Consider the following 20,923-nt stretch of genomic DNA (forward strand, 5'->3'; position numbering starts at 1 on the left):
CGAAATGGTTGATGGTTGATGCATTGTGGATAGGTAGCCTTAATGAGCCTTATGTCAAAACAAACATGTTCTACCATGATAATACAAATGATTAAGATAACCACCAGCTTCATTTTGCTATTTGAATCATATGAGCGAGGATTTGTCCTACTAAAAACAAGCATATTATCAATATTCGTAAATTCGCTTTTGAGATTTCTTTGTTGAAAGTATATTTGATTTTATGGTCAACGCGGTGACGGCCTCGAAGTTATCAGAAAAACTGACTGCTAGAAGCACAAGAGACGAAATTAGTAAGCCACTTTATGCTCCTTAGACTATAGTTCTTAGGCAACTTGTTTTTATACCCCAAGACTTAGGAGGCTGGGTTTTCTGACAGACGTTAAGGAAACGTCATATATCAATCAGTCCAAACATGTAAAAAAAAAAAAATGATCCGCTTCTATCGACATATGCAGCAACAGTGACAAATTAATACTCAGCAGATTACCGCAAACGGGTGAGTGGATATACAACTTTTAGGCAAGAGAAGGCGACTGCCTCAACTGCAATATAGTTAAGTAAGATTATCACTATCATAGAATCAACGCAATATCACGATACCCATATGCCTTATAAACCTCTGGCAATTTTTACGCAACAACTTTACTTCCTCCCAGACCCCTGACTAAGAACCGTGAACACCGCTAGTTCGTTCGCGCATTAGCTGTCGTCGAGCCTTGTCCTTTTCTGTAATGCCGTTAGCAAGTGGTCATATCATCGTGTTACAGTCCCGGGAACTTTAGCTTACCCTTGTCATAAACCAAAAACTCGTGGAGGCCAGCACCTGCTGGTACCATAGGCAGGACAGGTACCTTCTTGTCGGTAACAACCTCGAGAAGAGCTGGGCCGTCTGTGTTAATGAGCCACTCGAGGCTAGCACGAACGTCATCTGGCTTGGAGACCTTTCTCGCCTGGACGCCCATTGCGTCGGCTAGCTTGATAAAGTTCGGGTTCTTCTGGTGGGTGTGGGCATATCGATCCTCGTAAAACAGGTTCTGCCATTGGGTAACCATGCCTTGCTCCTCGTTGTTCAGAATAATAACCTTGACGCCAATATTAAATTGGGCAGCGGTGGAGAGCTCTGTTAGGGTCATGTTGAAGGATGCATCACCATCAATGTCGATCACGAGGGCGTCTGGTCTTGCTACCGCAATTCCAATCGCACTTGGCAGTCCGAACCCCATTGTGCCTGTATACCAGAGTCAGAATTAGGTCTTTACAAACTTGAATGAAGAAACATGACAAAATTTGGGGTTGGGAATAGGGAAGGTCGGAGAATCACGTACCTAGTCCACCACTTGTGACAAATGATCGAGGTTCTCTCCATGAGTAGTGCTGTGCCACCCACATTTGCTACTTCAGGTCAGTTGGTGTTCTTAAAAGTATTGGCTGCTCATGAGAAACTCACATGCTGGCCCACTCCAGTAGAGATGATTGTCTTCTTGTCAATTTTAGAGGTGAGATCGCTCAGTTCCTCAATCAGGGACTGAGGCTTAATGAGGCCATTGCCTCCAGGAGCGTCAGAGCGCTCATAGTTGGATAGAGGCCACTTGGCCTTCCATTCAGAGATCTTCTTAAACCATCCGCTTCGTTGCTCCATGCTTGTGGGTGTAAGCATAGGCATAAGCATCTTGAGATTAGTGGCAACATCGCCTTCAATAGCCTCAGTTGCTTGAATGACCTTGTTGATGTTCTTGGGCAAGATATCAAAATGAATGATGCCACCTCGCTTCTCAGCTGCTGCTGCCTTGGCGTTGGGAGCAAATTTTGAAGTGTTCAAGACAACACGGTCATCAAAGCGAGCACCAAGAGCGATAATAAGGTCGGCCTCCTGCATAGACATGTTGGCATATGCCATGCCGTGCATACCCAACATGTGTAGTGACTTCTCGTCACGCTCATCAAATGCACCGAGACCCTGGAGAGTTGTCGTAACAGGAATAGAACACTTGTCGGCCAGCTCGCGAAGAAGCTCAGTTCCACCCTCAGACTGCATAATGCCTTGGCCAGCGTAAATGATGGGCTGCTTAGCTATTTTGATGAGATCAGCAGCACGACCGAGGGAGGCGTTGAGCTGCTTCTCCATTACTTGTTTGGCGGTTTGAGAGGCCATGCTTGGGATAGAGGGTAGGCGAGTTTGCGTAGGAATAGCCTTTCGAAGAATTCCGGCTGTAATATCCTTGGGAAGGTCGATGAGAACGGGGCCAGGACGACCACTTGTAGCAATCTCGAAAGCCTCGTTAATTCGGCGAGGAAGCTCAGCAATGCTTGTAACCATGCAGTTCCACTTGCACGCACTCCTGCTAATGCCGACAGTATCGCACTCTTGGAACGCGTCCGATCCGATAGCACTTGTTACGACCTGTCCAGTGAAGACGACAATGGGAGTGCCATCTGAGAGAGCATCTTGCATGGGTGTGATGACATTGGTCGCTCCTGGGCCTGATGTAACGAGTACAACACCAGGTTTACCGGTGGCACGAGCATAACCTATGATATGTTAACACAAACCTTGTTCAACGAAGCGGATCTTACCTTGTGCCATGTGGCCGGCACCTTGTTCGTGTCGAGGTAAGATAAAATCGAAGTGTTCCGAGTTGTAGATGGCGTCAAAGACGGGAAGGATAGCGCCTCCGGGGTAGCCAACTGAGACTAGTTAGCACGTGTGTTCTCATTTGTCACTGCCGAAGAAGTGAGACAAACAAATATGCTTCACATCATGTCTGAGCATCATCTCGTGGAAGATCTCGCCACCAGTCTTTCCGATGAAACTAAAGGCACATGAGTAAGAGCGCATCGCGGTTTGGGAGAGAATTCTTACGACTCATCCATCTCGGCATTCGATCGGTTGGCAAGAGGCTGAACATGACGACGAGATTCGGGTTCCAAGTTGAAGGCGGGACTGGGCACAGGTCGAGTCTGACTGTAAAGCAGGTCAGCAACATGATTGAGGTGAGATCAATAATGTAATATCAATTGACGAAGTGTGACACCACAAACGAGGTTATGAGGGCGCAAAGAATCAAGAGGGATAGCCAGAAACTTACGGCGCGGCAGAAGTGGTAGCAGTAGCTTTTGTTCTTTGCGTCGCGGGCAGCGTCGTTCGGGCCCTCGCCTGGCCAAAGGCGCGGATAGCCTGTCTCGTGGGGCGACTTCGGAGCATCGTGGAGTAGATGTGTTTGGAGAGGAGAGGAAAGTCGGGGTGTGATGGGAAGGGAAAGATATCAATTGGTTGATTGAGCACAAGCGCTCAGTGAAGAGCAAGAGAATATAAAGATGCCAGTCTTTGCTTGTCTTTGCTTCAGGGCCGAGGATGATGGGAAAAAGTTAAAAAGTTGTTGGAGGAAGAGAGGGAGGTGGGAGAAGCTACTAAGCCTAGCAAGGTTTGGCTCTGGATTGGAGCGAAGCCGGACACAAACCTGGGGCAAGACTCAATTTAAAAAAAAAAATAGAATGACACTAAATGGACCAAATGGACCGCATCAGTCACTGAGAGTCGAGACATTCACAACCACCCTCCGACGTCGTCCGGTAAAAAATGCGGGGGATCTGTTCGTGCCAAGTAGCCAATCGTATGTGAGATTCGATGCCACTAGAGGAACGAGTGGTGGCGTCTTTTAGTGAGGCACTGAACCGTTGCACAGTACCTGAGGTAACAGGAAAGTTGGCTTTCAAGCTTTAGGGGACAAGAATGTATGACCCAAGAATTGAGATCAAATCGAGTAAGATGATCTACTAATTTAGTCTCTTATGCTTCCAACGGCAACTCCCTGAGGAGTATCTCCTACTAATGTAGTTGCCACAAGCTCAGCACAGTTGGAGTGCGGGGCGACATCGGAGTAAATGAGCCCCGCCTCCGGTACACGGAGCCAGCCAATCTGCGAATCGGTCTGGGTCTCGGTCTGGAACGATACATCAACTACATAACTGCATCACCAAGAGCAAAAAGGCATCCACCATACATACAGTATTGCCTCAAGAACAATCTGGACACTTTCCTCTTCTTGTTTTCTGCTGGTGCGACACATAAGAAGTTTGGGAAACACTCCATAACAATAGCCAAATACTTAACTTGTTAGTATTAACAAATGCATAGTGATAGATTGCTCAGTGTGTTACTGCAAACTGCAAACAAGTGAATGGATGCACAATTGTTATATATAAGAATTGATGAATGGCCACGGAGGAAGTTTTCTAGGCAGCACAGTAATTTTGCTAACGCTGTACCTTTGGATAATCCTACCTATGCGTACGTATCCGTAGTACTGACAACTCCAAACTTCTATTCCCCAAACACACACAACTACCACATCTAGGCTTCAGACCGAACCTTTGAAGCAAACACTAAAAGGTATCAAGTTAAATGCTTATCCCCGATCCTTTTTCAAAAACAATTTTTTTTTAACTCAACCAGATCATGGCTCCTCATTCAAGTAAGTCTGAATGACCTGTGATTTTCATCACGAGGTTGGATGGGATGATGACATACTGACACCCTCCCACAGGGACTATATTATATATACTATTGGTTTTGGCTACATTTAAAAAGTCTCACAGGTACTTTCTGAGAAAAAAATGTACAGCAAGAGCCCTTATATAATATCTTATATCTTATTATCACGTCAGCAGGCTTTCTTTACACTTCTCAGCGATTCAACCGCCACGCAGTATAGCAAGTTCAGGCAATTTTGTATACGACAGTCTTGTTCAGCTGGAATCAATAAAGAGATTCTGATCCACAACGTTCAGAGTCTCAGAAAGTTCCCGATCAAGCGAGGCTTGGCACTTTGAACATTACCTATAGACCAACCAACAATGCTCTAGAGGTGACTCAGGCGCGCTATGTATGAGGATAAAGGTTTCCAATACGCAAGACGAAGAGGACCCGGATTTAGACCCCAACAGCACCGATGGCCACCATGCAAAGCGCAAACGCCAGCCGAATCCTACAGCCAAGCAGACTTGGAAGGACACCTTACAACGCATGTCCATCGACGAACTTGGCTCCGCAAAGATCAAGAGAATCAGTGGTTTAGTTGCAGAGATCCAGTTTTCATACCTAAGTGAGAAGATAATTGTTACGTCCGCATCGGTCAAGTTCCTGGACGTGCTGGGTGATTACCTGCCACGACTGGCGCCTGAACTCACAATGGTGCGTTTCGACGGGCGAATCACCTCAGTCGACGATCGAACAGAGATTGCTGATCGGTTTAATTCTGAAGGTCGCGGTATTGACATGTTGCTGTTGAGTGCTTCCTGTGGTGGAACCGGTTTGAACCTCCATGGAGGCTCGCATGCTATCATCACCGAGTGATTCTGGGCTCCAGATCTTGAGAAACAAGTCATCGGTCGTGTCAACCATCTGCCCCAGAAAAACCACGTTATATAACTATTCCGTTTGACTCCGTTTCAGCGTTATAGACATCTTACCACCCAATTACTTTCTTGTTAGCTTGCAAGGCTTTTGCACTATTGCAACACACCAAAAGAAGCCAGTCACCAGGTACCTAGACCCGCATTTCTTAGCAGTGAATCACTGCTGCCTATGATCTTGAGTGCCTAGGCGTTTTTCTTTTCTCTTCCTCTTTCACCTCTCTTCCATTCCCCTTCTACGATCCAACCGCTCATGCGGGCCCTATGGCTGCGCGACCGACGAAACAGATGATGGAGAAGCAGACTGGGCATTCAACGCTCAAGGAAACGCCTACAATACAGGCCAACGGCACATAATTCCCCATCGAGCCATCCAAATCAGGGACTCAAAGGACCCCGAATCTCTATCAAAGATTTGGCTAGACTCGACACGACAGTGAGCAAAGTTGGGTTCAGTGACTAGGAATGAACCTATAGACAGTATGTGAGAATTGCAGTATATGTGCGGCTTTCAGTTACTAACGCGAATTCTTAGTGACAAACTTGCACTCATCATCGAAGAGTGTCTGCTGTGTCTGGCGTCATGGATCCTAAGCCAGAGCGAAACGACAAAGCCATGCGTAACGAATATTCCTTGTTGGCTAGCTGGTACAAATTGAGCTGGCCAGCCTTGATATTCATTACGAATATAGTCGTCCAGAAACTATAGACACTGCGCTGATGGCAGTAATGTTCAAGTCTGGACAGCTGAATCTCTATCAGTTGACTAAAATGTCAGATGGGTTGTGCGAGATGCAACCACTCGTAATTAAAAGGCCTTATTTGCCAAAATCCATCATGTGGTACAAGGAGTTCATTCCGAACCCTCGAGATAATGCTGCCAAGGCTTAAAACACAAAAATCAAGAACAAAATCAAGGAACATATCAGACTTTATATGATAGAACACGCCAAAGACAGCGATATAGTGTGAATCTCTAAAAAGCCGACTCGGGGTCCCACTATCGACCTAGAAGCAGAGTCTCAAAGAAACATCGAAATAGCTCTCAGAGTGTATATAATGGCAGACTCAATGGAAACCCTTAAACGGGTCATTAAAGAATCAGGGAAGGCGCTACACTGGTCTCGAGAGAGCCGCAACCCATCTATCGAATTTTTTTTTGAAATACATCCGGCTGCTTGGTAATGGCGGCATGACGACGAAAGATGCATCAAATTCACCAATGTATACAAGATATCATCTGCTTGTTTCCCACCCAAGTATGTCTATTGTACTGGATAAACGAACGGAAGACAATCCCTACCAGAAACATTGGCCCCTGGCCTTTAGGGTATAAATATAAATAGCCTAAAATTCCGGTCTAAATTGCATAAACTAACTTTTATCTCTTATTTTTCTTTTTGGCGGTTATATTACCAGATACCTAGAGGTATGTGGCCCGACGCAGTAACTCCAAGCACCGAGAACACCATTACACCTGAAGTTGTTATGCGTCTTGATGCTAGATTGTTCGAGAGCTCACTACCTAATTATATATATACACCACTTCCTATTCCTGACGTTCTCTACCGTACTTTTGCGGCATTATTCTGCGAAAGCATTCGATTCCGCTCTTGACAACATCCTGAGTTTATTAACAAGCACTGCGGCTCGAGCATATAAGCTTATGGAAGCGTGTATGGGATCCTCCTGGCCGATGGATTACATAGTGACGCCTACGACGTCGGCATCGAATTTATCTCGAAGATGATATTGACGCAGAAGCGAAGGATCAGGTTTCTTGATAACCACCTCAATAAAATACTGCGCCATTTTCAGATTGGAGCGAATCCGGAACTAGTCGCGTCGACACTGTTGCCCATGACTCTCCCGACGACGGCAAAGGTTATGGTGCCAGTATGATGAATACAGAGAACGATGTCCTCAATCCATTCTACCACCAAGAGATCGACTCTTTTGACGATGATGGAGTTTCGGGTCATGGGAGCGATGCTTTGGGTCCTTAACACGGATTTGAAGATAAATCTCCCGACGACGACAAAGGTTCCGATGCCAGTATAGAGGATGCCACCAATTCAATCGACGATTCCGATATCGGTTCCTCTGACGATGGTGAGAGCGATGATCCCAGTTCTCAGCATGAAGTCAAATATAACTTTTCCAATGGCATTGAAGATTTTGACAGCATGAACCATGCCCCCTGGTGCAATTGGCAATCCAAATATCGGCACTTCTGACGAGACAAAAGGCCCCAATGTCGAAAAAAGACTTCATACAGTGGGGAAAGCGCTCGATACTATCAAAAGAACATATATTTCTGACAAATCACGTACAGAATTGACTCGATATCAACCATCATCGACTGTTGGAGCACCAAGCAGCCCAGCACCACCATGCAAACCAGAGTATCACCCCCGAGCCCCTTCACCAAAGAGACCAAAGAAGTGCTAGGATGAGGCAATAGAATAACTTCTGTGCCAGTAAAGAAACCGGATACCTAATTGGAAGTATACGCAAGGGATTGGAAGAAGAAAAGTTGCAGTTGGAATGCAGGAATCGGCACGGTATTACAACAAAGAGCTACTGATACTGATTCTGCTATATAGAACGGGAAGAAGGGGCGGAAGAGGAAACGAAATGGATGGATGGATGCTGCTGTATCTAGACAGTAAAACGCATAATGCTCTCAAACTTTCACCCACAAGAAAGGACAGCACTCCCATAACTCAAGTGACTTGTGTCTAATGCATCTCCCCTATTGACGACAACAAATCCGTTCCATTAACTCTCGAATATGGTAAAGGCAATGCGCATGCATATGTATCTTCACAAATAGATATGTTTTCAAACAACGTCAAATATAATGCAAGTAACAATGAAAACCACATCTATCTCATCTTCTATCTGTGATTTCGCCTGGTTTACTGCAGGCCACTTGCCTACTAGTACCAGCGAATTTATACCCCTCGGACCTCATGCCTATCCACGTTTTCGACATTTATGTGAGTTCCGATCGCTTAGAATAGCATTTCTCGAGGGTGACCATCGCATCACTCGTCAAGTAACCCCCAAGGGAAGCTCCTTTGGTTGGTTTCCCCGTCAAACTTGCGGCATTCGACGGTGACTGTCTTATCGCTGTTACGGGTTCCAACAAAGGCGAGGGAACTGTTGGTGAAAATCCACACTTCTTGCGGCTTCCAAAATTCCATCAGGTAATTATTGATATGAATTTCATGCCATTTCTTGATCTCATGACTTTCCAGGGGCCCAGATGTAGGGTTCAGCATACCCGAGTCAGTGCGGATGACCTTTGGACTGAAGCGCCGGTAGTCAAAGTAGAAAGCAAGGCGTTTCGGCGTAAGAACTCTCACACTAAAAAGAACCTCGTCAAATATGCGTTTCTATGCAGCCGTTAGTGAAGCTTGGATACAGGCATATTGAGTGTCCTTACCAACTTATAAATGTCTTCTAGCGGCGGGAATTCATTGCTCTCATTGCAATCTTCTTCCTGTAGGACAAGCCAATGTAGAGAAGCAGTTTTTAGCTTGCGCAATGACCTCCAAGTTTGATAATGAGTTGATGGAAAGTCCAAAGCACCGGCCGCAGGATTCGACAAATGATCCTTGTCGTAATACAAGCGCAGTCGTTCAAGATTGTTGGCTGATTCCGCGCATTTGAAGTCGTGTGATTCTGTCCAGCCATTGAGATTGAGAGCCTTAAGCTTGGAGCGATCACAGTGGTATATTATGCAAGCGGCTAGCATGCTGGGACCTCGGATCCTGATTGAATGCATTTTTGGCCAGACAATGTGAGGTAGATTGCTCATTATGATATCGTGAAATTTTTGCCCATCTTCCACGGTAAGCAGTCCGAGATCCAAAGAAATGGCTTGAAGGTTAGTTATTTGGCAAATAACTTCAGCGAGTAGAATTGGCAAGTATCCAAAGGTGTCTCTCTGGTGGTGACCCTCTTGTCCTGATGTCTGAGAGTGACCTTCGTGTCTGGATGGAGCTTTGATAGTAATGGAGAAGGATCTTCGCATAATGTCAGCTAGAATCAGTTTACATCACACAGAACTTACTTAACGGATTTGCTAGCACCATTAAGGCAGAGAGCTCGAAGCAACCCGATCAGATTGCCAGATGTGTTGTCTAAAACTATGTCTTTGAACTTCTGAGTTGATAGCATTTTTTTCCACTCCCGAGCCGTGTCGCTGTTTTTGGGAACAGTAGGAGCATGGTACCATTCTGTAAGCTTGTTGTATAGCTGAGGAGGGATTTGCAAGACTTTGCGTCGTTCTTGAGGATCCGACATCCTGGGGGCAACCAACGGCAAGTTGGCTTGCACTGGTGAAGCGATGTTGGGGGGAGAAGAATGTAAAAGGAAAGAAGAAAGAGGGAGGGGTAATTTATTTGATGCAGGAGTTTATTATTATAGTAGCAGACAGTGATTCATAATGCACTTCTATGGCACTGCTTGGCAGCTGGCAGTGATTCACAGTCTATTTCGCTGCCACTGCTTGACAGTGATTCATGATCCACTCAAACTGGACTATAATATCTCACCCTTCCTTTTCTCACTTTCACTCTTCTTCTTCTTCTCCTTCTTCACCAACATTTCCCTACTTCAAACTATTCTGCCACATTGAAATCTAACCTGCTTGTGTTCATACCCCCGACCAACACAACTTGGGAATGGCTTGAACGAGAGTACGTCATGCCCACCCTCGAAAACATGGCTCGCAAGCATGAAGAAGAGAAAGCCCAGGGGGCACCCTCCAGCAATATCGCGGAAATCCTCGATGCCATGCCCCAGGGAAAGGCCATGTCCAACATTGCCGCTACTGAGGAAAAGAGAGCATCTGCCGACGACGAAGATGACGAAGACGATGAAGATGAAGGCGAAGATGATGACGAAGTTGATGACGATGAAGAGAGCACACCCAGTGAGAACAGTCATAGCACGAATGGCAACGTCGACCCACAGAACGAGAGTAATGTGCCAGGTGGGTAACCCAGGAACGATGGAGTGTCGTTGATTTAGGGTATATCTGACTAACTTGACTTAGTAATCCCACCCACCCAAGAGACATTTGATCGGCCCATTATCAAAGAGACGTTTGATCGACTTGACGCTCTAGTCGCCGTTGACAAAACGGCTGGACCCAACGACCAAAAGACTAAATCGGCAGTCAAGGCAGTCGAGGAAATGAAGAAGCCGGGACAGAATCGGGAAGCACGTGATGAATTCTTTAAGAAGTTCAAGAAACTGGATAGATGAATGGTAGCAGTATGTTGCTGCCGGTTGTTGCACTTGGTAACATAGCCTGTATTGCGTCGAGGGATCTGAGGACTACCCCCATGAACAATAAACAGTAAAAGGCATTCTAATCCTTTGATATCACAAGTCTATGGGTGAAAAGAGAGTAATTAAATCAGAATGAAGACTTGTTAGTACTTATTTGCTAGGAACTGCCTGCTGCTATTTACCATTTGGCTTATATGTCCTCAAGGTCCCAGTCAATGAACTTCTCTTCCTCCATCGGAATGTCCTTCATAACGTCCGAATCATCAGAAGAGTGACCATCTCGTTCATTCTGGGTGGTGGCACCAGAGCTCTCAATGTCCGCCTGAACATTTTGGTCATCAATAGTATTGCGCTCATCTTTGTCAGAAGAGCCAATCTCTGAATCTGAAATGTCGATTGATTCGGGGGCATCCCCCATAGTAGCATCGGAATCTGCTTCATTCTCGCCCTCATCTTTACCCTCATCCTCTCCAGAAGATTCCATATCTGAATCGTGGATTGATTTGGGGTCATCCCCCATCCTGGTATCGGGGCCTTTTTCTTCGTCGCTCCCATCCTCCTGGTCAGAAGAGATCAAAGGGCGCCTCGCTGAGCGGTGCTTCTTGAAAACCTGTTTCAATAAAGATTCCCTGTCTTCAAATTCGTGCTGAGAACCTGAATCATCGCTCCTACGGGCCGGAATTTCATCATCGGCAAAATAGTCGTCCATGTCTTGGCCTTGATCGAGGGCGTCACTCCCATGACCTGGAGATGCAAAATAGTCGAACTCTTGGGATGGACGGAGGGCACCGCTCTTGTGGCCTGGAATTTCATCGTCATTAAGAGGGTCGATCTCTTCGTCGACTGTCAGAGCCTTCAGCATGGCTTTCGTTATCTCGACCTCTCCTCCAAGCTCATTCCGCATTCGCCTCAGCGGATCTATGAGGAGTGTGACCACAGTGTGCCAGAGTCGTGATAAGCCAGTATGGGTGAACTGCGAATCCAGAGATGTAGAAAGCTTTCGAAAAAGCGGTTTAATGTTTGGCGTGTCGACCAGTTCCAGATTCGCTTCAATCTGGAAATGACCCAAGATCTTATTAATGTGACCATCAAGAAACCGAATCCATTGCTCATCTGTCGTAATCCTCTTCGAGATGAACTCAATGCCGACGTCTTCCCAGATAGGCTGCACGGTGTGGTCTGTTGGCAGGGACGCCCCTACACATCCTTTCGTCAGTTCGTATGCCCGAGCCACAATTTCTCGTAGATTCGGGTCGTCATCGGCGTCATCATCGTCCTCGTCCTCGCCCTCGTCGATGAAACCGGCATCAAATGCCTTGTCGCAAAATATCATTACGAAAGTCCGGTAGAATGCATCGGGGATGCAAAAAGTGTCAAACATATGATCAGTGAGTACGCCCTGGTGTATTGCAGCATCAAGCTTCATAATGGCCTTAGGAGTGACGATGCTTGCGGTGCTGGAAGTTACCGCATCGGGCCACAGGGCCTACCCTTTATTAGTCCAATGCCATTTATTCATACAGGAAGCATGTAAATACCTTGTATGCATCGATGAAACTGGATGCACTATTCGAGGTCATGTAGCCACCACCAAGCAGCCGAATATTGTCCAAGTGCTTTTCGACAGATGGATTGCGACTCTTTCGATACCGGTATAGCCTCTTCCTTGTTTCTTCTATGACCCGTCCAAGGGTATCTATCGACCCTGCTCTTTGATACACCTTGAGAGCCATTTCGATGGTTCTTTGAGACTCTGCGTCTGGGTCGATAGTGGGACCCCGAGTCAACTATTTCGACATCCGCGCCATCTCGCTGTCTCTAGCGTGTTCTATCAAATAAACTCTGATATATTCCTTAATGCCGTTCATAATCTGTGCATATTGATCCTTGGCCTTTGCGATTCGAGGGTTCTTAACGAATTCTTGGTACCACATTATCGATTTTATCCGAAGTGATTTTTCAATTACGATAGGTTGCATCTCGCACAACCCATCCGACATATTCGTCAACTGATAGAGATTCAGCTGTTGAGTCTTGAAGGGCACTGCCACCAGCACAGTGTCTGCGGTGTCTATACTGAGATGTTGGCTCTGATCGAAGTCTTCGATATTGGCCACGCGAAGATCTGAATTTCGAGGTTTTAGGGGCGGCTCCAGCAGGTACTCCCCAACGATGAGTGCCAGATTTTCACTAAAAACGCGGATTAGTAACTGAAAGTTGGACATCAGGGGGAACCCTTACGTGGAATTTCTAAGCTCCAGCTCCTCTTTGCTCCGTGGAAGCTTACTAACGGTCGTGTTGTATTCAGCAGCTGATGCCTTATGTTGACTGGCTAACAACCTGCTAGTCTCTATAGCCTGGTAGTGAGGCCTGCCAGGTTTTCCCGTATCGTATGCAATAACCTCGACGTTGAACGCCCAATCTGTCTCTGGGGGTCGTCCATTTTGGTTGGTCGCTTCTTGATACTGTTGAGGTATGGTGGGAGATGTTGAAGAAGGGAGAAAAAAAGAGCAAGAGGAGAAGGAAAGAAAAGCACTTAAGTACTCAAGTCCAGGTCGAGAACTGAGTGGATATGTTGTAGAAGGGAAAGAAAAAGGACGAGGAGAAGAAATGAAATGCACTTAAGTACTCAAGGCCGGGAGGCTGCAGTGATTCACGGCAAAGTGATAAATGTGGAGCCCGGTATTCAGAAAGTTATCTTGATTATTGTTATTCTATTCATACATGGAAATGCTTACGTATAGAAGAATCTGCAAAAAGGGGAGCCCCAAGGAGTCCGGTATCAGTGGTAGTTTTCCGACTACTGCAAAACTGACAGATCAAGGAGCTTGCCGACCATCGACTCCTACTATACCATGTCTAGTAGTACCATCAAGTGTGTTTCAGCGCTTTGTATCGATTGCTGCCTTGTCAAGTCCACGCAAAGAGATCAAAGGCGGCCGAGGACAGTAATATGAGAACCTAAAGAAACGAGCTCGTAAAGCAACTCATGCACAAGTGAAAACAATCAGGAACATGACTGCAATTATGCATAATAGATCAGCAGAAGAAAGACTGCAACCAGAACATAAGAATGGGTGAGGCTAAACAAAAGGGAGATACCAGTTCGACTATATAGAATGTAATCAAAATGGATTTAAAGAAAATAACAGAAGAAGATGGGTGCTACTGTATTTAAGCAGTAAAACAAATAATATTCCTAAATGTTTATCCATATAAGAAGACAGTATGCCCATTAACTCATGTGCATCGTGTGACTGCTATATTTAACGGTGTTAAAGATTCTACTTGACTCTTGGATGTGGTCGAGACAATACGTATCCATAAGTATTTTCACGAACGAACGGGGCTTTAAACTTTAACATCCAACATTCAAAGGAATGTTCCTATGAAACTGCATTCATTTTGTCTTTTATCTACCGTTCCCCAGTTTGCAGCAAGCCACTTGCTGACCAATACTAACGGAGCCATACCCCTTAAACCTCATCATTGTCCGTATTCTTGCCGTCTGTGTGGATTCTGATCCATTAGAACAGCCTCTCTCGAGGGCGGCCATCGCATTACTCTTCATGAAGCCCCCAGGGAAAGCCTTGCTTAGGCTCATCGCCAAGCTCGCGGCACCGGACGGTGACTTTCTCATCGTCATCGAGGGTTCCAACATAAGCAAGAGAACTGTGAGCGAAAATCCAAACTTCTTCCAGGCATGTGCCTTTCGTCAGGTATTCAATCCACTTTGTATACCACTGCTTGATTCGATGAGTTGACAGAGGGCGAGACGACATCTCTTTACCCAAGTCACAACGAATGATCCTTGGACTGAAGCGCCGGTAGTCAAAGTGGAAAGCAAGGCGTGTGATACTGATGCGTTCCATTCCCTTACGAACATTGTCGAATTCAATTTTCTATGCAGTTAGTAAAGTGTGAGTATAGGGTTGTCAGGTATTCTTACAATCTTGGTAATGTCGCTCAGGACTCGGCACATGATCCTCGTCGTAGTACAAGCGCAATCTTTCGAGCTGTCTTACCGCTTCCATCTTCTCGCAACCGCTCGAGGTGATCCAACCATCGATGTCGACAAACTTGAGTGTTCTGTAATTGCTGCGGCCTATGATGCAGGCACCTAGCACGTTGGCTCCTCGGATCCTGATTGAGTACATTTCCCACCAGATAGGTCGTTCGGGGCTGTCCAAGATGGCATCGTAAAATTGTCGCCCATCTGAGACAGTAAAAGGTTTGGGATCTAAAGAGATAATCTGAAGACCAGTCATTCCACTGATCACTTGAGACAAAAGTTCTGGTACGGAACCAAAGACGCATTTCTCAAAGATGCCTGTCTGTCTGAGGGCGACTCTCTTGTTCGGATGGATCTTTGACGGTAATGGAGAAGGATCTTTACAAAATGTCAGCTGGAATGATTTCAACATCGCGAGCAACTCACTTGATAGCTTGTCTAGCAGCATTGAGTTCGTCGTCATAAGGAAAGGCGTTGAAGGCTCGAAGCAGCCCGGTCAAATTGCCGGGTGTATCCTCGAGAGTCACGCTCGTGAACTCCTTGGTGGACAACAGCTCTGTCCACTCCCGAGCAGTGTCGCTATCCATCAGTACAACAGGGGTATAGCACCATGCTGTCAGCTGGTCGTACAGCTGAGAGGGGTTTTCCAAGATTTGATGTTGCTCTGGAGGATCCAACGTCGTCGACATCGCGAGGGTGGCCTGCAGCTACCAGGCTTACGGTGGTATGAGGAGATGCGAAGGAGAAAAGAATGTAAAGAGGAAGAAAATGAAAGATAAGAGAAGATTGAGGGGCAGAACATATACACGGGAGGCGGCAGGCAGAAATTTCCGTTCCGCGTGTCTGGCACTGTTCGACAGTGATTCACAATTCACTCAGACTGTACTATAAAATCCTTCCCTTCTTCTTTTCCCTCTTACACTCTTCTTCTTCTTTCATCATTTTTGTTAATCCTTTACATCAAACTATAGCAACTGAAACCAACTCCGCTCACGTTCAAGATGCGCCCGGCCAGCGATACTTGGAAATGGCTCGAGCGAAAATGCGCACCCCCCGAGCTCGGAGTGAGTGATCGCGAGCCTGAGAAGGAAGACCCAAAACTATCCGATCTCAATCTCGCCAACCTGATCAATACCAGAGCTAGAGGGCCAACTATGTTTAATATGAATGAGGAGGAGAGGAAGGATAGGGCCGCCCTCAAGAAGCCATCGCCAGGGCCTATCACTCCCAAAAAGAAGAAGAAGAAGAAGAAGCCCCAAAACCACCACAAACTAAAGGCAGAGGAGCGTATGCAAGTTTGGCACGGAAACGAGTCCCGTCACATTCTCGACTTCTTTGCAAGCAAGGACTGGATCGAACAACAGGTAAGTACAGTGACTGAAGTCACACGAGGGTGATCCCTGGAAAGTAGCTAACACAATGTCTTTACAGAATATGACTACATCCCACGAGCACCTTACCGGCGATCTCAACTTTCCTAAGCTGAAAGAAGGCCATGAGCTAAAACCATGGCAAGAGATTGGGGCAAAAAAACTGGCCGCTTCATGCAACTTTCTTCTGGGTGGCTTGATTCTTGGAGACGATACTGGACTGGGTAAATCGCTCACGGCTCTTGTGGCAGCATTGCATCAAAGAAACAAGATGCTCCCTGACTGCGGTCCTGTTGCCGTTGTTACCCGGCCTGCCTGCATTTTGCAGTGGTGGGAAGAGATTGAGCAGCATTTTAGTGAGGTAAGCTGTCTCAGTGCTGTATTATGAGTCGTTAGAAACTGACTTGGTCTAGGAAACCAGACCCAAGGCAGTGATCATCGATGATGCCAACACCGAAGTCGCGGAGATATTGGAGTATGACGTCGTCATATTCGCCAATAGCTTTATTGGAAAGCGATTCACTGACTTGACAACGCTGAATCTCTGGCTTCAAACGGTCAAGTCTGATGGAATTGGGGCAGCTCGCAAACTCTTCCCAAAGCTTAACCCCAAGAAGTTGAATATGTCTACGTCTACAGATCTCTACCATTTGAGGAATCGCTTGTTCCCGGTTCTAATCATTGATGAAGCTCACGATGCCAAGAACCCCGAATCTCAATACCACCAAGCGATCCGACAGATACCATGTCACAATATGTTTCTTTTAACAGCGACACCAATCTTCAATACATGGCATGATATTAGGGGTATCTTGCTACTGTTCCCGGGGAGCCCCTTTCGGTCCATCGATGACTTTCATCGTGTATTTGCCCTAGCACCTTTGCATGGCAAAGTTGGCCGTGGCGGCCCGGCTGGACCCTTCCTCATTCTTCTTCGACATCTTCTCAGTGGTGTGGTTGTAGCTCGCCCCAAGTCAGTAACAGACCTGCCTCCCATTCACCAAAATCACTTGACAGTGACGGACACCCTCCCAAAAGTGGTCGACATGTTAATTCTGGACCAAGCTACTCGAGCACAGTCGATAATCTGGGGAAACGGCGCCTTATCATCGCACAATCCGGGGCGCGATAGTCAACTCAAGAGAGGGGTTCGGCTCCTTCGCACGTCGCAGCAGATGGCAAACAATGAGACGCTTTTCAGCCATGAGGCCTATGAAGAGGGCAAGGAGAAGAGAGCCGAAAGGTACTCTAACTTTGAAAAGGGTCTCCAATTGTCTATTCATCAGTGGCTTAAGGAGGGGGATGCAACATATGAACCGGTTGCTGTATCTCCTGAAGAATTAACTCCGCAACAGTACAGCGACTTCAAGGGATGGTATATACATCAGTCCCACTTGACCGAAACTGAAGACGCCGCTTTGGAACATTCGGAACACACGGAGTGCAAGAAGGGTTCCAAGCAAGTGAGAATTGACTCTTTGAGGGCTACCCGGAAAGCACCCGCCAACGAGCTGAAGACAATCGAACAATCTGTGTATGCTGATGAAGATTTCGATTACGATGAAGACCAAGAAGATCCAGATTTCGACCCTGAAAACCCCGATTGCGACACAGACACTGAGAGCCGCAACACTGAGAGTGACCCTCCGAAACTCGACCGAAAACAATCGACGGCTCAAATGAGACAGATTTGGGGGCAGACATTGAAGAAGATGTCCACCGACGAACTGGCCTCGCCAAAGGTCAAGAAAATCACCGAAATTATCACAACAATTCGTTCTCATTACCCTACTGAAAAAATTATTATTACAGCCACATCTGTCAGATTTCTTGACATTATCGGGGAGCACCTTTTACGCTGCCTGCCTACACTTACAATGGTTCATTTTAACGGTCAGATCAAGGACGTGGATGTCCGAATGGATATCGCCAAGTGGTTCAATTCTGGTGGTATTGACCTAATTATATTGAGCGCTGCCTGTGGAGGGACCGGACTCAACCTTCATGGGGGGTCGCATGTGGTCATAGCCGAACAATTCTGGACGCCGGGCCTCGAAAAGCAGGTGATTGGGTGCGCCGCCCGTATGCCGCAGAAAAAGGACGTTCATGTGTATTATTTACACATGAGTTCTAAAGTGGATGACCTAATTGCCAACCTACTGGCAAGGAAGAAGACTATGGAACACCCACTTGAATCGGCATTTCGCCGTGGAGACAACGCACCATATGTTCAAGACCGCCTCCCAACCCGCTACGATCTGGGTTTCAAGCTCCGCGGATACAACGAAGAGTGGAATATGTTGAAGGCGTTGAAGGAGGGTAAGAAGGGGGGCAAGAAGGGGGGCGACCCAATGGACTCGGATTCAGCCGATGATGCAATGAAGCCAGACGATGATGGAATGGAGTCAGACGATGGCGACGGGATGGACTTGGAGTCAGAGGCTTCTGAAGACAAAGTCGATGATAATAGTGACGATGAGTTGGTCGCGATAAGCAAGAAACGGAGGAAAGTCTGGTACAAGTTTCACTGAAGGAAAGGGGAGATTCCGGTTACATTGGAGACAGCCTAGGTATAAGAAAAGTGCTTTAAAACTACATCATAACCTTGTGATATCTCAAGTTTGATATTTCTAAGTAAAAAAAGGAAAATACCTACAGGGTTATCAGTCACGTCACAATCACAAGACAGATTGGTTTTACTATTGTGAGGATATAGAGGTAAGAGGCCGAGAAGACCTACTGTAGCTGCCATGGAGGCAGCCTAGGCTCCTTATATCAATGCGAAAGGCAATCCAGTTAGTTGTGACTGAATTGGTTGATTTTTTGTGTCTATTGGCACAGCGTCATCTTTATTGATGTGTTACAGATATTTCCAATAAAACATAATTAATTTGTAAATCCTAACGGTTCTATTAACAACGACTCCAAGGGACAAAGACAGCATATGGGATAACCCCAGCTACGACAGCAAAGAAGACATTGGCGATAGCAATGAAGATACCGAGAATGGAACTGACTATACGTGGGACTACGGAGGCAACTCACATATCGATACCATGGCAGTACTAGATGAGATTGCTTACATCACCGCCCAAGTTCGGATCGTCAGAGAGTTGGCGACTGAATACAACAAATACTTCCTAATTAGCAGAGAGGAAAACACAATATAGAGAACACTGCTACATCGAGTGTAACAGGTGCCGAGTACAATCGAAGTCACTGTCTTCTGGTTTCAAAATCCCTAAGTAACAACGCGGACATTGTCCGTAAAGACTTACGAAGTGCACCTTAAGGACAGATTACAAATGCCATGTTAGAAATAAACATTATACACTCAACAATGCAACCCCAATCCTAACAAATTCGGCATCTGATATTGGCACATGGCTCCGAGAACAGAGATGTGGCTACTGGGACTGGGCTCAGATGAGACAATTGGGTCGAGATTCAAACTACGGGATTACCAAACGACAAATCTTAAGACTCGAACATGGCAATTACGGCAGCACTTCGGCTGGCACCGGTTGATGTGTCGCAGTGCCGCATTGTTCACGAGACAGGCTCTAACTTTTATGTTAGCAGTCGTCCGGCTTTCTTTTGTCAAGCCACGAAGCGATAGAATATGCGTTGTGGAAGGAAAGAAGATGGGATAAAACTCTACTCTGACGGAAATTCACTCGGTACTGATGACCTCTACCTCTGCCTCTCACCATATGCAGGATGTGCACGGATTTGTATCATGTGAACACTGATGGACCGGAAACACCAAAGACAGAATAAAACAAGCATATTACCCCTATAAAACAATAAGGCCACGATACGAAGCTTGATGATACGCCATAGATCAAGACTGAAGGATTCCAATCTCTAAGCCATGTTGGAGGGTGCCCGCCACTCCCAGAAGAGGCTAATGGGTCAACAGAAGACCTTAAGTTCTTACTTCAGAAAATCGTCCAAAAGGAGTACCTGTGGCTGAAGGTTCCTCAATTTCAGCATCGGGACTCGGTGACTGCGTGACTCAGATATACGGTCCGACTAACTCCCAGAAGCTCCAAGCGAGGTGGATGAAGATGAAGATGCAGCACCTTGTCTGATTAATTTGTTTTGGAGTTATTATTCGATAATGTCCAATATCAGGCTTGTATGGTTCTCTGCGACTATTGGCAATCGTCCACATCACGACAGAAATAAGATATTCTGCAGAGCAGCTTTTATTGCGGTATATTGAACAGTGGTTCTAGGAGAAATCTCGTTTTGAAAGGGGTCCTGCCTTGCGTTCAAAATGGAGAAGGTCTGACCGACACGACGTTTTGACAGCTTCTTGCAAGAAACTTTGGGCACCTCGCCCCAGGGGTGAAATCAGGCTCATACTCATTGTTGGGCCATGATGACGGCAAAGAGCTCAATGCAAGCCTGTTATGACGTCGGGTTCAGGAGTTCTTGAAGACGTAAGACACTCGAGATCCTACTGAAGCTGCTACGGAGAAGCATAGCATACACTTACAAGTCTTGAGCTGCGCGTCCGCCAAGGTATCGTAATCACATGGGCTTGTGGGAGTACATACCAACCACGGGTGAAACCGTGGGCGGAGCAGACTGGTTTCGAAAGAACAGTGGACGCGGTGGTTACTCACCTTGAGCGAATTGCAGCAGAGGCGGGTGTTCCTGGACTGGCGAGGATGACGCAGTGCTGATGGCCGCATGTAAGAGCCTTGTGAGACGCAATGAATGACTGAAGCCTTGAAGTTAACGATAGAGACAAGGCAAACCGAAAAGGACATCATCTGAAAAATTGAATGCCTTAGCCCCAATCTCAGTC

The 20,923-nt window shown here is 46.4% G+C and overlaps 7 protein-coding genes across 7 annotated transcripts; 3 read left to right on the forward strand and 4 right to left on the reverse strand.

Annotated features, from left to right (window-relative positions):
• Nucleotides 1–485: 485 nt before the first annotated feature.
• Nucleotides 486–3,366, reverse strand: EDB82DRAFT_84538 (thiamine diphosphate-binding protein). Its single transcript, XM_065610064.1, has 7 exons — nucleotides 3,090–3,366; nucleotides 2,867–2,965; nucleotides 2,746–2,813; nucleotides 2,578–2,688; nucleotides 1,451–2,532; nucleotides 1,329–1,395; nucleotides 486–1,231 (listed from the first exon to the last, which is right to left on the reverse strand). The coding sequence occupies exons 1-7, from the start codon at nucleotides 3,203–3,205 to the stop codon at nucleotides 765–767; spliced, it is 2,010 nt and encodes a 669-aa protein (XP_065465801.1). The 5' UTR covers nucleotides 3,206–3,366; the 3' UTR covers nucleotides 486–764.
• An 890-nt stretch (nucleotides 3,367–4,256) lies between these two features.
• On the forward strand, nucleotides 4,257–5,356 carry EDB82DRAFT_572328 (uncharacterized protein; the record flags this gene model as incomplete). The annotated part of the gene is made up of 3 exons (XM_065609923.1): nucleotides 4,257–4,475; nucleotides 4,592–4,599; nucleotides 4,847–5,356. The coding sequence occupies exons 1-3, from the start codon at nucleotides 4,460–4,462 to the stop codon at nucleotides 5,354–5,356; spliced, it is 534 nt and encodes a 177-aa protein (XP_065465802.1). The 5' UTR covers nucleotides 4,257–4,459.
• A 2,942-nt stretch (nucleotides 5,357–8,298) lies between these two features.
• EDB82DRAFT_533684 (uncharacterized protein) lies at nucleotides 8,299–9,749 on the reverse strand. The gene is made up of 3 exons (XM_025728955.2): nucleotides 9,497–9,749; nucleotides 8,867–9,449; nucleotides 8,299–8,816 (listed from the first exon to the last, which is right to left on the reverse strand). Exons 1-3 carry the CDS (start codon nucleotides 9,727–9,729, stop codon nucleotides 8,466–8,468), a joined length of 1,167 nt encoding a protein of 388 aa, XP_025588564.1. The 5' UTR covers nucleotides 9,730–9,749; the 3' UTR covers nucleotides 8,299–8,465.
• Nucleotides 9,750–10,695, forward strand: EDB82DRAFT_533685 (uncharacterized protein; the record flags this gene model as incomplete). The annotated part of the gene is made up of 2 exons (XM_065609264.1): nucleotides 9,750–10,420; nucleotides 10,484–10,695. The coding sequence occupies exons 1-2, from the start codon at nucleotides 10,132–10,134 to the stop codon at nucleotides 10,693–10,695; spliced, it is 501 nt and encodes a 166-aa protein (XP_065465803.1). The 5' UTR covers nucleotides 9,750–10,131.
• A 217-nt stretch (nucleotides 10,696–10,912) lies between these two features.
• On the reverse strand, nucleotides 10,913–12,455 carry EDB82DRAFT_551989 (uncharacterized protein; the record flags this gene model as incomplete). Its single annotated transcript, XM_025728933.2, has 2 exons — nucleotides 10,913–12,208; nucleotides 12,261–12,455. 2 exons carry the CDS (start codon nucleotides 12,453–12,455, stop codon nucleotides 10,913–10,915), a joined length of 1,491 nt encoding a protein of 496 aa, XP_025588562.2.
• A 2,047-nt stretch (nucleotides 12,456–14,502) lies between these two features.
• On the reverse strand, nucleotides 14,503–15,468 carry EDB82DRAFT_84654 (uncharacterized protein). Its single transcript, XM_065610065.1, has 3 exons — nucleotides 15,161–15,468; nucleotides 14,672–15,112; nucleotides 14,503–14,624 (listed from the first exon to the last, which is right to left on the reverse strand). Coding segments are annotated over exons 1-3 (480 nt in total). The 5' UTR covers nucleotides 15,198–15,468; the 3' UTR covers nucleotides 14,503–14,622.
• Nucleotides 15,469–15,695: 227 nt separating this feature from the next.
• On the forward strand, nucleotides 15,696–19,544 carry EDB82DRAFT_551998 (P-loop containing nucleoside triphosphate hydrolase protein). Its single transcript, XM_025728911.2, has 4 exons — nucleotides 15,696–16,098; nucleotides 16,166–16,465; nucleotides 16,518–18,619; nucleotides 19,034–19,544. Exons 1-4 carry the CDS (start codon nucleotides 15,736–15,738, stop codon nucleotides 19,272–19,274), a joined length of 3,006 nt encoding a protein of 1,001 aa, XP_025588560.2. The 5' UTR covers nucleotides 15,696–15,735; the 3' UTR covers nucleotides 19,275–19,544.
• The last annotated feature ends 1,379 nt before the right edge of the window (nucleotides 19,545–20,923 follow it).

Source organism: Fusarium venenatum (genome assembly GCF_020744135.1).
Source record: "Fusarium venenatum strain MPI-CAGE-CH-0201 chromosome Unknown EDB82scaffold_1, whole genome shotgun sequence".
NCBI lineage: Eukaryota > Fungi > Ascomycota > Sordariomycetes > Hypocreales > Nectriaceae > Fusarium > Fusarium venenatum.

Bases quoted from the DNA above. Each gene is read 5' to 3' on its own strand.
- EDB82DRAFT_84538 (XM_065610064.1), bottom strand. From the start codon at position 3,205: ATGCTCCGAAGTCGCCCCACGAGACAGGCTATCCGCGCCTTTGGCCAG. The intron at 2,689-2,745 runs GTTTGTCTCACT...AACTAGTCTCAG, and splicing joins ACATGATGTGAAGCATATTT to TTGGCTACCCCGGAGGCGCT. The intron at 2,533-2,577 runs GTAAGATCCGCT...AACATATCATAG, and splicing joins TGCCGGCCACATGGCACAAG to GTTATGCTCGTGCCACCGGT.
- EDB82DRAFT_533684 (XM_025728955.2), bottom strand. From the start codon at position 9,729: ATGTCGGATCCTCAAGAACGACGCAAAGTCTTGCAAATCCCTCCTCAG. The intron at 9,450-9,496 runs GTAAGTTCTGTG...CATTATGCGAAG, and splicing joins GGTGCTAGCAAATCCGTTAA to ATCCTTCTCCATTACTATCA. The intron at 8,817-8,866 runs GTAAGGACACTC...ACGGCTGCATAG, and splicing joins TAGAAGACATTTATAAGTTG to AAACGCATATTTGACGAGGT.
- EDB82DRAFT_84654 (XM_065610065.1), bottom strand. From the start codon at position 15,197: ATGACGACGAACTCAATGCTGCTAGACAAGCTATCAA. The intron at 15,113-15,160 runs GTGAGTTGCTCG...CATTTTGTAAAG, and splicing joins GCTGCTAGACAAGCTATCAA to ATCCTTCTCCATTACCGTCA.
- EDB82DRAFT_551998 (XM_025728911.2), top strand. From the start codon at position 15,736: ATGCGCCCGGCCAGCGATACTTGGAAATGGCTCGAGCGAAAATGCGCA. The intron at 16,099-16,165 runs GTAAGTACAGTG...ATGTCTTTACAG, and splicing joins AGGACTGGATCGAACAACAG to AATATGACTACATCCCACGA. The intron at 16,466-16,517 runs GTAAGCTGTCTC...GACTTGGTCTAG, and splicing joins TTGAGCAGCATTTTAGTGAG to GAAACCAGACCCAAGGCAGT.